Raw genomic sequence first — 13057 nt, 5'->3', positions numbered from 1 at the left:
AGGAAACCAGATCTGAAAGAGACACGTGCACCCAATGTTCGTCGCAGCACTGTTTATAATAGCCAGGACATGGAAGCAACCTAGATGCCCATCAGCAGACGAATGGATAAGGAAGCTGTGGTACATATACACCATGGAATATTACTCAGCGGTTAAAAAGAATTCATTTGAATCAGTTCTAATGAGATGGATGAAACTGGAGCCCATTATACAGAGTGAAGTAAGCCAGAAAGATAAAGACCATTACAGTATACTAACACATATATATGGAATTTACAAAGATGGTAATGATAACCCTATATGCAAAACAGAAAAAGAGACACAGATGTACAGAACAGACTTTTAGATTCTGTGGGAGAAGGCGAGGGTGGGATGTTTCGAGAGAACAGCATCAAAACATGTGTATTATCTATGGTGAAACAGATCACCAGCCCAGGTGAGATGCATGAGACAAGTGCTCGGGCCTGGTGCACTGGGAAGACCCAGAGGGATCGGGTAGAGAGGGAGGTGGGAGGTGGGATCGGGATGGGGAATACACGTAAATCCATGGCTGATTCGTGTCAAAAAGAAAAAAAAAGAATGCTGCTTGAATTGATGGCCTGAGCTGCTAGGTTTTATCATGTGATGAGATGAACAAGACTGGAGACTAGCTGCTGTGGATCAGAAAGTCAAAGGTTCTGTCTGGCCATGCAGGTTGGATCTTCCTGTGAGCATCCAAGCAGAGTTCAGTAGAGGCGACAGGGTTTATGTCTCTGGTTCAGGAGAGAGGTGGGATTGGAAGTACGGATCTGAAACCATTTCCTATAGAAGATGCTGAAAGTCATGGTCTGATTAGATCACCAGTGGAGTGAGTATAAATGAAGGAAAGTAGGCTGAGAAGGGGCCAGTGTGCTAAGAGGAGAATCTGAAAGCAAGCCAAGACTGTTATCTCAAGAGGGAAGGAGTGACCCCCGTAGGCACCAGACATGCTAAGTTCCTAGTGGTTCCATCTACCCAGGGAAGACTCAGGTGAGGGAGGAGCAGTCTGGGCACCTGGGTGAGCCACGCTGAGCGGTAGGCGTTCCTGGTACCTCCACACCTGATCATCAGGAGGTTGCGTGGCTCTGGAGTGTAGAGCTGGATCCAGATTGGAGATGCAGATCTGGGAGTCACCAGTATAGAGACAACTTTTCAAGCCAGAACAGATAGGTGAAATCTTGCAGGGTGAATGTGGAGAGTTGAGAAGAGACACTGTGAGAAAGTCCTGAGCGTATAGCATTTGAGAAGGTAAGAGTAGATCTAGGGGCCCACAGTCCAGGAACACATGAGGCATGAGAGATTAAATGGGAGGCAGAGACAGGCTTGGCAGGTAAGAGCCAGCAGGAGGAGAGAACGTCAGATGCTACGCTGAGTAAGGGAAGGACTGCAATGTCTCTGCCCGATTCAGAAACAGGGGCTGTGTTTTTGAGTGATTTTGATGGTGTTTGGGGAACAGAACCCCGACTGCCCTGAGTTGAGGGGTTGAATTGATTTCAAAGAGATGGAGACTGTGGCTGAATGCAACTCTTCTCAAGAAGTTTGGCAGGAAAGGAAGTCAGAGTTGGGTGAGAACCAAAGGGTACCTAGAAAATGGAAATGGGAGAGCTAAGGACTGAATCTCAAACACCAATGCTGAGGGACAGAAAGAATAAAATGAGTCCGCAAGAAGTCAGATGCGAGGGAGGAGGAAAAAGAAACAGACAGGAAAGAAGGGGACTCAAGGACACAGTAGTTAATAATGCCAATGCTGCAGAAAGGGTTAGTCCAAAGTGAACTTGCAGTGAAGCTTTGGTCTTCATGGCAAAGGCCGTTGTCAGTATCAATGCAGCTTGAGGAATGGATGGGGCCCAGATACAAGAAACAGACTATAGATTAATTTTTCAGGAAGCCTGGCTGTGAAGAGGGAGAGATAAATAGCTGCAGAGCAATTGGGCATTGAGGGTGAGCTTGGGGCACGCCTATATGGTGAAGGAAAACAGGCAGCAACAAGGGAGGGATGAAGACCCAAGAGGAACGCAGGGAGAAAGGGTCCTAAAGAACAGAGGGCAGAATCTCCTTCAGTGCCAGGCAAGTCCTTAAGGGAAGACACAGGCTGTGAACTGGAGGAAAGACTTGTGTGTTTATTGACAATTGTCTACTTCAATCTCCATATAGAGTATTTGGGTCATGCCCAGCACCTGTAGCAATGCTGAGCATGCAGTAAGCAATAAATAAATACCTGCAGACTGTAGCCCACCGGGCTCCTTTGGTGGAATTCTCCAGGCAAGAATACTGGAGTGGGTAGCCATTCCCATCTCCAGGGGGATCTTCCCAACCCAGGGATGAAACCCGAGTCTCCTGCATTGTAGGTAGCTTCTTTACTGTCTAAGCCACCGAAGAAGCCCAGTGACAAGTATAACGTAATGAAAATCTGACTTCACCTTTTTTTAAATAAAACCTGAAATAGTTGAATTAGACCTAGACATAGACCCCCAAAAGGTACAAGATTCTTTCCTCTAGCTTTTGAAATTGTTTCTCCCTGCTGTTTCAATGCTGGGAAGAATCACAGGTAATGTAAAATTAATGGGAAATTAATATTTTATCAGAAAACGTTCATTTCCTTCAATATGTGCTTTGAAATGTGTACTTTCTTTAATGTTATTGTTCATGTTCTTGTGTTCATGAATTCCATAAATAAGAAATACGAGTTCATAGTGCTTGAATGACTTAAGGCAAGCGCTTCTCCAAAAGCACTCAAGATAGCTACACAGTATCAGAAACCCATCACTAAAAAGAAACGATTCTGATTCTCATACAGTTTTCTTATACCTTTCACCTTCTTTCGTATGAAAAATGCAGACAACTAGTGATTATTTTTTCAGTACTCTAGGAGCCTGCCTCTCTCCTCGAGTGCTCTCAGCTTAAGAGAGAACATTCAAATCTGCTCGATCGAGTTGAGGCTGGCCCAGCCTAGACTGTTATAAGAACTGGATCTTATGTGCGTTCTTCTTCACCTAGAGGTGGCTCAGATGGTAAAAAATCTGCCTGCAATGCAGGAGACCTGGGTTTGATCCCTGGGTTGAGAAGATCCCCTGGAGGAGGGCATGGCAACCGACTCCAGTATTCTTGCCTGGAGAATCCCATGGACAGAGTCCACGGGGTCACCAAGAGTCGGATGCAACCGAGCGGCTAGGCACAGCACCGCACTTAGACCTTGACTGCTTAAGCTCACTCTGTGGGGGAACAGCAGACCCGGGACCACATTCTGGCTCTGACTCTATTATGGGGCTTCACGTCAGTTACCTGTTCTCTTTAGCATTCTGTTTTCTCATCTGTAAAATGCGGAAAGAGAAGAACTGGCCTTGCACCTATGGTATGTGGTAGGCATTCAGTAAATGTTAATTCCTTGCTTTCTGCTTTTAGAATCCAGCTTGACAGTCAGAGCTTGTTTTTAAATCTGATTAAAGCTCTTGTGATGCTCACGTGTGGGAGATTTTCCTGTGGGAAAGCTCCACTCTCACCCAAGAAAGATTTCCATGCAGCAAAGCTAGAGAGCTGTGTCTTCCTAATTACCTGTATCTTCCAGTGCTTGTCCCAGATTTTTAAGTGACTGCCAGAAGGTGCAGGCTTCCCAGACAGTAAAGAATCTGCCTGCAATGCAGGAGACCCAGGTTTGACCCCTAGGTTGGCAAGATGCTGTGGAGATGGCTACCCAGTCCAATATTCTTGCCTAGAGAATTCCATGGACAGAGGAGCCTGACCGGCTACAGTCCATGGAGTCTCAAAGAATTGGACTATGACTGAACAACTGAAGAGATGCTCCAGTGATCACCTAGTGTGTGGTAGTGTCTTTCTTTCTTTCTTTTTCCTTTAAGAGTTGAAGTCAAAAAAGTAAAATAAGATATTTTAACAAGTAAGAAGTTCTGATGAATTGCACAAAGAAGCATAAAATTCCCACATTGAAATCCTTATCAATAGAAATAAGAAAGATAGTTTGGTGAAAATCTCTTTCTGAATTCTGAAAATAGGACATTTGCTGGAAAACGACTGTCATATAGTCATCATAGTGACACGTTTTGTGAGTTCAGATCTCCTGGGCAGCTTGATGGAAACACAGTTTTATCCATTATGGACATTTTAAGGCAGTAAAACCTAAACATTAAGTCCTAAGGTTTGGGGTTAGTGAGGGTCCAGTTGTTATGAATACAATAGTCCTGGAAAGAAAAAAATCCGGTGGGGGTGGAGGGGGTCAGGGCATCTACCAGAGAAGTCTGTTCCAGATGAAAGATACTGCTCCCTGGAACTGTATTTGGGTTTCAAATGCTTCTGGCCTGGCTGCATGTTGAGGCCACTGAAATCAAATGGTTCTTGATTGCGTGTGAGTGCATTTCCCGAGTTATGGTCCGCTCTCTTCAGCTGGACTGTCAGCCGAAAGAGGACTTTTGTTGTGTCTGTGTTACTGAAGTTTGTCTTTTTTAAGATCCTTCCCTGTTAACAATTCAGTTTTACTCACCAGAGATGAATTTATAATATACATCACTTTTAGAAACACGGGAGGATTGCCAATTAGGAGCAGAGGCAGGGAGAGAGGAAGTGTTCTCTTTCCTGGAATCACCTACCAGTTGCCTCGGGTTTAGCCTCTGACAGCTGGGCGGTGTGCGGGGCGCGGAGCCCTGTGCATCGCCGGAGGGGAGCGTTAATGAGGAGCTGAAGGCGGGTGGAGGAGTGTCTTTTGGGCAGAGAAAATTAGAAAAAGGGATGAGGTCACCTCATTATGCTCTCCTGGAATGGGAGCAGTTGGGTATTGGGGCATTTTTGTTTTTTAAAACCATTTACTTCCTTACAGAAAGACTGATCTGACTCTTGTAGATTTTTTACACTCTCATAACTGGTGTTGTTTTATGTATTTTGAAAGTACTATATGCGCATGAGAAGAAATTTGGAAATCGCAGAGAATTGGGTGGGGCGGGGTGAAGACTCAGTGATCCAAAGATAGCCACTTTATTTGTATAGATTCTGATTTCCTTCTTCCAAAGATTTTTACACCTAATACTGTGATGTGTAGATTTTCAATCAAGAACTTTTATGTGAAGATATATGTCACCCAAAACCACGTGGTGGTAGTAAGGAATGTCGAGGGGCTTTTCTCTTCTCCCCATCATACCACCCAGGAGAACAGGGGAGACATCCATCCCCTTCCGATGCTGGGACACTGGAAGAAATCTCTTCCTCTCTGCCCATTACTTCTTGCTCCAACCCAGATGGGAAATAGCTAATTCAGTATCCAGTGGGGGACTTGACCACTTGGTGGTGTTGCTATGCCTTAAAGGTAAACAAAAAGGAGGAAATAAGCTGTCTTCAGAGTGTTTCATTGTTGCCTGATTTATGGGTTGGTAAGAACTGTTCTTTGCTGGAAAGACCCCTGAGACAGGGTCCAAGGCTTGAGGACCCTTGACTCCAGTATATCTGCCTAAGAAAGTTCGCATACATGCTGTCGCGTCAGTCACGTCCGACTCTTTGCAACCCCCACGGACTGTAGCCCACCAGACTCCTCTGTCCATGGGATTCTTCAGGCAAGAATGCTGGAGTGGGTTGCCATGCCCTCCTCCAGGGGATCTTCCTGTCCCAAGGACTGAACCCAAGTCTCCTGTGTCTCCTGCGTTGGAGGCAGATTCTCTATGGCCACCTGGGAAGCCCATAAGAAATTTTACACTAAATTAAAATTGGAGTGGGAGATAGGAGGCAGCACTGCTTCTGTAATCCAAGTCTGAAGTTAATGCGGTGGGGCGGGTCTCATCTCTACTTGGTTCCTTGCATCTCCTAGGTGAACTATGTGAAATTGTCAATATTGAAATAGTCATTTTTTTACCTACAAAATTGATCGTTCCAAATGGATCAAGCTTTTATTTTCTGCCAGATAGAATCCAAAGGTGAGAAGACATGACTACAAACATCCAACATTAAAGAAGAAAACAGTACATGGAGCAATTTAGACCCAAAATACAGCCTCTAAATACAGACATTTTATCAGAGCGAAAACATAATGCTATTCTCAGCTTTTCTGAAGATATTTAAGGGTCATATTTTGATAAGTCATGCTGAATTTTTACATCTATAAGTACAAAATGGGACTACCTATTTTTAATTTGCAAAGCAATTCTTTCGTCTTAGTTTGTCTGCTAATTATGGGCAAGTAAGTAGCCACTTAAGTAGTAAGTAGTCAGTGTACAAGTAAGTACTTACTAAATAGTAAGTAGTTACTAAATAGTAAGTGGACAAGTAAGTAAAACAAATAAGGAGTCAATCCTAAAGGAAATCAATCCTGAATATTCATTGGAAGGACTGATGCTGAAGCTGAAACTCCAATACTTTGGCCACCTGATGTGAAGAACTGACTTACTGGAAAAGACCTGATGCTGGGAAAGATTGAAGGCAGGAGGAGAAGGGGATGTCAGAGGATGAGATATTTGGATGGCATCACCGACTTGATGGATATGAGTTAGAGCAAACTCCACATGTTGGTGATGGACAGGGAAGCCTGGTGTGCTTCAGTCCATGGGGTCTCAAAGAGTCAGACACGACAGAGCGGCTGAACTGAACTGAAGTAGCTGCTAACTTCCTGGGGGAAAAAAGGCAATATGCATCCATAGTTTTTTTAAATGTATACTTAGTGTGTGTGTGTTAGTCACTCAGTCATGTCAGACTCTTTGTGATCCCATGGACTGTAGCCCACCAGGCTCCTCTGTCCATGGAATTCTCCAGGCAAGAATACTGGAATGGCTGTAGCCATTCCCTTCTCCAGGGGATCTTTCCAACCCAGGGTTCAAACACAGACCACCTACATTGTAGGCAGATTCTTTATCATCTGAGCCACAAGGGAAACTCAAACTTTAACTCTGTAGTTTCCAGCCAGGAATCTATCCTAAGGAAATATTTAAGACTACCAAGCTCAAATAATAATCCTGGTATTATCGTAATGACTTCAGAGAATTTGTCTCAGCCACTAAGCTTGGTGTTCCTCAGTACCTCATCAATAGAATCAGATAACTTGGGGTCACAGACCTCACTGGCAGGTATCACTTAAGGATCACTGACATAGAAGAGCAAAACTGGCTTGTATCTTTAGAGGGGAATGATACTATATAAATCTAAGAGGTAATGAACTTCTCTTTCTAAAGTTCTTCACGTTCTTTGAGATTTTTCAGAGTGTAAGACGATTATGAAATAGTATTCATTTGTTTATTTTTTGGTATTGATATTTTATAATTTCCTTTTGGATATAGAAATGTATGCAAAGAAAGATAAATCTACTAGTTTTTCACTTCTTTTTCTGCTTTAACCGTCCCAGTCGTGAGCATATGTTACAATGCTGCTCTCTATTATTACTCTTAACAGCCACTTTGCTGAAGAGTTAAGCTACCAGAAATCTATTGGAAAATTATTTTGTCAGTATGTTTTATGTGATGAAGCCACAGGGGAAAAGTTGGAGACAAAAATCACTAAAAAATAATAGCCTGTTTACTAACAGCAACTCCCAAATGTATCTTTTTTTCTCTCTAGTTACAGATACAGTGGTGTGATCTCCCACCTGTAGCAATTTCTGTCACTGACCTTCATTAAAATATGATTTAAAAAATCAGGGCAGGATTGTCTCTGGTATCAGCCATCTGAGTGACCTGGAGCACATCACTTCACTTGTTGAAACTTCTGAATCCTGTGTTTAAATAAAGGATTCTGTGATTCTAAACTGGGGAAATACTGCCTCTGAGGGGTGCTTGTAAATGTGTGCTGCGTGCTAAGTCACTTCAGTTGTATTCAACTCTTTGTGACCCTATGGATTGTAGCCTGCCAGGCTCCTCTGTCCATGGGATTCTCCAGGAAGAACACTGGAGTGGGTTGCCATGTGTCAACTCTGCCACCCAGAGATCAAACTTGCTTCTCTTATGTCTCCTGCATCCGCAGGTGTGTTCTTTACCACTAGTGCCAACTTGTATAGGAACATTTTTTTTTCAGGAGCACTTATTTTTAGTGGTCTCCAGTTTTCCATGATCATCAAGATGGCAGAGCAGAAGGACCTGTGCTCATCTCCTGCAAGAATACTAAAACTGCAACTAGCTGCTCAACATTTCTGCCATAATGATACCACCCTTATGAAAGAAAGTGAAGAGGAATTTAAAAGCCTCTTGATGAAGGTGAAAGAGGAGAGTGAAAAAGCTGGCTTAAAACCCAACATTCAGAAAACTAAGATCATGGCATCTGGTCCCATCACTTCATGGCACATAGATGGGGAAACAATGGAAACAATGACAGATTTTATTTTCTTGGGCTCCAAAATCACTGCAGACAGTGACTAAAGCCATGAAATTGAAAGACTCTTGCTTCTTGGAAGAAAAGCAATGACAAACCTAGACAGCATAGGTTTGCTGTCTCAGCAAAGCAGAGACATTACTTTGCCTACAAAGGTTCATATAGTAAAAACTGTGGTTGTTCCAGTAGTCATGTATGGATATGAGAGCTGGACAATAAAAAAAGCTAAGTGCCGAAGAGTTGATGTTTTCGAATGGTGGTGTTGGAAAAGACTCTTGAGAGTCCCTTGGACTGCGGGAGATCAAACCAGTCAATCCTAAAGGAAATCAACTCTAAATATTCATTAGAAGGACTGATGCTGAAGCTGAAGCTCCAAAACTTTGGCCACGTGATGTGAAGAGCCGACTCATTGGAAAAGACCCTGATGCTGGGAAGGATTGAAGGCAGAAGGAGAAGGGGACAACAGAGGATGAGATGGTTGGGTGGCATCACTGACTCAATGAGCATGAGTTTGAGCAAACTCTGGGAGATAGTGAAGGACAGGGAAGAATGGACCCCAGTCCATGGGGTCACAAAGAGTTAGATAAGACTGAGAGACTGAACAACAACATTTTTAGTGATCAGAGCCCAGGGATGCTAAATGCCCTGCAGAGAGCATGGGGCTGTCCTGCAAAACAAAGAACTGTCCTCCTCCCAATGCTGGATGCAGCCTGGATTACCTCTAGTGTCTCTTCTGACAGTCAGTGATACCAAGTGCCTATCCATCCTTTGGTTCATTAGTCACCCATTATTGATCCCTACTGTATGCTAGGCGCCAAGGTTCCCAGCTGAAATGTCCCAGAAACCCTGGCTTGTACTGTAATATTCTTTCATTTTCTCTTCTTTCTAAAAGTCCTCCCTACCCATAGGACCGACTGACACTCACAAGTACAGATTTTTCAGCTTGGCTCTTTAAGGGAACAGATGCCAGGACTCCTCGAGTGCTTTGGGATTTCTGATGACACTGAGAACCAGACAAGCTCACTTGAGCCCTCCTCAAAGCCTGGATGGTGGCCTGGCTTGCCATCCATTGTTCAGCTTCACTGACTGAGGGCTTCCAGCCAGATAATGAAATCCCAGTTGTGGAGCATGCAGCTAGATATTTTAACTGTTGAGTCAATCATTTCTAACATTTAAAGCAAAACACCAGCTGTTTTATGCCCAGTGAAGAGTTTTCACTGGCAAACTCAAATTTCCTAATAAATGGTATTTGAGGCCAGTTGTAAAACCTGCCTTAAGAGCATTTTATCACATCAAGTAGTTATCATTAACTTGACAATTAACTGTGCAATGAGGGACTGTATGTTGGAGTGCCATCCTACCAGCTTTCACCCCTGTACTCATCCCCTCCCAGAGTTCTGTGACATCTGGGCTCAGCCCCTAGTCCATCGTGATGTAGCTCAGTATTATCATTTCCCAGTAACCTCAGGGACAGCTTACTCTTCTGACGGCTTTCTCCATTCTGCAGAGATGACTGCAACACGGAGAAGCATGAGGGTCTGTCCAGATCACAAAAAGCTTTAAGGACAGTGAGGATCCCAAGTGTTGTTTACAGGGCCAAAAAGCTATTCTGATGGTCAGGAGTGCTTAGGAAATATACAAACATTTTTTAGCCTTTAATGAATCTTGGAGACCCCATTTTGATGCTACTGATTATTAAAAATCCTTGTATATATTTGTTCAGTAACTATTACTGGATGTGTCTCATGAGCCCAGCAGAACTCTGGGTGCTAGAAATGTAGTCCTGCTCTCAGGGACCTCCAGACTAGTGGGGAAGTCGACATTATGGCAATAATTCCATATGAATTATGAATTATTATAATTGGCACTGTAAAGGAGAGGTATAGAATGTAAGGTAATCATTGACTAGAACCTGACCTAGCCTAGGGACCCTAAAGGTGGTTTGAGGACGCAGTATATAGGTGTGGGCCTGAAGAAGGAGACAGGTCCTCAGAATTGGTTGGAGCATTCCAGAAGGAAGGAGATGCATGAATGAAGACCCTGAGGCTGGAAGGAAGGGCTTGCTACAGGTGAGAGAGGATGCTAGCCCAGTCTACGTGGCAGATTTGAGAGGTTGTTTAGAAGATGAACTGGCAGAATTTGGCGATTCACAGGACGCAGACAGTAAGAGGGAAGGACTGTTGGTTTGTGATCCATAGGATGTAGACAGTAAAAGGGAAGGGGTATTAGTGACCACTGCCCTGGATCTGGCTACTGGGTGGTAGGGTGACCTGTTGAGGATTCTAGCAGAGGAGCTGTACTGGGCCATGAGACCGGATCACCAGTTCCTCGTTTTTCTGGTTTAGTCCATGGAGTCTGGAGTCCTGGGGGCCATCCATGAGTCTAATGGAGATCCTGCCTCTCAGAGGCAGGCCCAGAGGTCACTGCATCTTACCAGAAGGTGGTGTAGACAACCAGTTCTGTGGAGTCCAGAGCAGTGTGTTTGGAAGCAGGGCATAGACTGGAATTGGGGCCCTCAGAATTTATAAAATGGTTTCACATGGGTTATTTTCAAACTTCACAATGATCTTTAGATATAGTCTTCATTTATACTAACAGGAAATTGAGGCTCCCTGAGTTTGTGGTTTGTCCAAGGTCATACTGCTCTAAGGATTTAGTACTCAAATTTAAGTCTTTTGGCTCCCGACACAGGGGTCTTCTCATTTCATCAAGTTCTCTTACTACATGATCATGGACAAACTCTCTTCCTTCTCTTAGGGCTTCCTTGTCAGATGGAATCTCACTATTTGTGCAAAATATATAAGAAATGAAATCAAAGATTTCTTAATACTCTGCTCTTTCTTTTCTCTCTCTCCTTTTTTACCTTTTTTAAGTATTTGTAAAGTTTGAGACTAATATTTGTATTTATATTTAGGTTTTTTTCCTATAAAGAATGACAGGTTAAAACATATTAAAGTAATTTTTATTGGTAGTGGGGAGAAAGCTCCAGGAGAAATTAAGTTCAACTTCTGTCTAGATCCTAATAATTTATAGACTAGTATAAGACCACTGCCCCTTAACCTCCCATTCCCACATCTGCTTCCAGAGTTCTGGGACCATCTAAAATGGCTCTGTCTATTCTCTCCACGTCTGAGTGTCTCCATGGAGTCAGCCTGGGTGCTGAGGAAGATGAAAGCTGGGCTGCCCTGACACCATTGGGGCAGGAGAATCTTCACCACCAGCTTGTCTTATTGATTCGCCTTCTCCCGTTTTCTTCAAGGCTTGGGTTTAAGTAAAGTTCATGTCATTTGTTTCAGAGTCTGTTTTAATTGCATCACTTTTGGGTCTTCCCCAAAACTCAGCTTCAGGGGAAATGTCCTCTCTGCAGAGAGAAGTCATTTTTCCGACCGTTTCCATCATATGGAAAGCTTCCCTCTGAACTCCCGACTGTTGTTTCCCTCCCTCCCTGCCATAGCTTCTGGACTGCTTTGTGATCCCGGTGGTGATCTTGCTCTCCTGGTTCTTCCTGCTGATCCGGTACAAGGCTGTGCATTTCATCGGCATCGTCGTCTGCATCCTGGGGATGGGCTGCATGGCGGGCGCCGACGTGCTCGTGGGCAGGCACCAGGGAGGAGGTGAGTCTCCAGTCCGCCGGGTTACTTGCCTCTGTCGGGGAGCCCAGGGCAAGGCGTGGGACGTTTGTGGCTCATGGTGCGAACCAGGAACCAGGAACAAACTCGTGTTTGTTCCCTTACACCCGGGAGAGTGGCACATAGGAGGTGCTTCGGATATGTTTCCTGAGTGAACAAAGGAAGCAAAACACAGCTTTCATGCCCATTCTATAGGAATCCAGAAACATTCAGACTGTATTTAAAGCTGGGAGTCATGACCCACTTGGAGCGTGTGCTGGAGGCTAAAGCTGCCTGCCCCAGACCAGCCGTTAGAGACAGTTTCAGCGGGTCAGGCCATTCCTGAGCCACCAGGACCAGCCGCACCCCCCACCTGCCTATGCCTTCTCCCCCAAGTCAGAGAAAGACTGAGCTTTCCCAGTACTGGGTGAAGCTAGTCATATCGGCCTACACGTGGTTACTTAAACTTTGAAGACTAGATGAAGAATACTCGATGGTTTTATGAGGGAGAGTCAAGTTCAGTCTCCTCATGAATCTTTTTTGTTGGTTTGTGTGTTTGAGGGGAGGGCTTTGGGTAGCAGTCCCTGCGGCTCACACAGTAAAGAATCTGCCTGCAACACAGGAGACCTGGGTTCGATCCCTGGGTTGGGAAGATCCCCTGGAGAAGGGCTACCCACTCCAGTGTTCTTGCCTGGAGAATTCCATGGGCAGAGGAGCCTGGCGAGGTACTGTCCGTGAACTCGCAAAGAGCTGACACGACTGAGTGAGTAACACTTTCACTTTCACAGGTAAATACCTTGTAGACCTACATGGTAAGCTTCAACGTTTACTCATCAAAGTGCTGTGATCTTCTGGGGAACACTGATCCAGAATGCTTTCTAGAGAATCACTTTTAAAGCAGTGTAGTTCTTTAAAAGATACCCCAGATTCTCAAGCTACAGAAAGTTTCAGGGGGCAGGAAAACAAAAAACCAACGTTCTTTGTCAGCATCAGGAACAGGATAAAGAGTGCAGCTCTGTCGGCTTGAAATTGCCTTTTCCTCGAGGGAATTAAGGATAAAAAGTTAAAATTGGGACATTTCTCTCTGAGACTCGGTCATAGGAAATACCTAAAATGAACATCATTTATGTTTTTAAGTTGCACCA

At 44.3% G+C, this 13057-nt stretch overlaps 1 protein-coding gene across 2 annotated transcripts in view; it reads left to right on the top strand.

The window, feature by feature from the left end:
- The window catches only part of SLC35F1 (solute carrier family 35 member F1), a 400589-nt gene that overhangs the window by 332182 nt on the left and 55350 nt on the right, over positions 1-13057 (top strand). For both annotated transcript variants that reach the window (XM_065911395.1, XM_065911396.1), the window contains exon 4: positions 11759-11918. In XM_065911395.1, coding sequence (XP_065767467.1) covers positions 11759-11918 — 160 coding nt within the window. The remainder of the gene's footprint in view (positions 1-11758; positions 11919-13057) is intronic.

Source organism: Muntiacus reevesi, chromosome 19 (assembly GCF_963930625.1).
Source record: "Muntiacus reevesi chromosome 19, mMunRee1.1, whole genome shotgun sequence".
NCBI classification, from domain to species: domain Eukaryota; kingdom Metazoa; phylum Chordata; class Mammalia; order Artiodactyla; family Cervidae; genus Muntiacus; species Muntiacus reevesi.
Note: the sequence above shows the minus strand (reverse complement) of the source record. Positions and strands in the feature narration are given on the sequence as shown.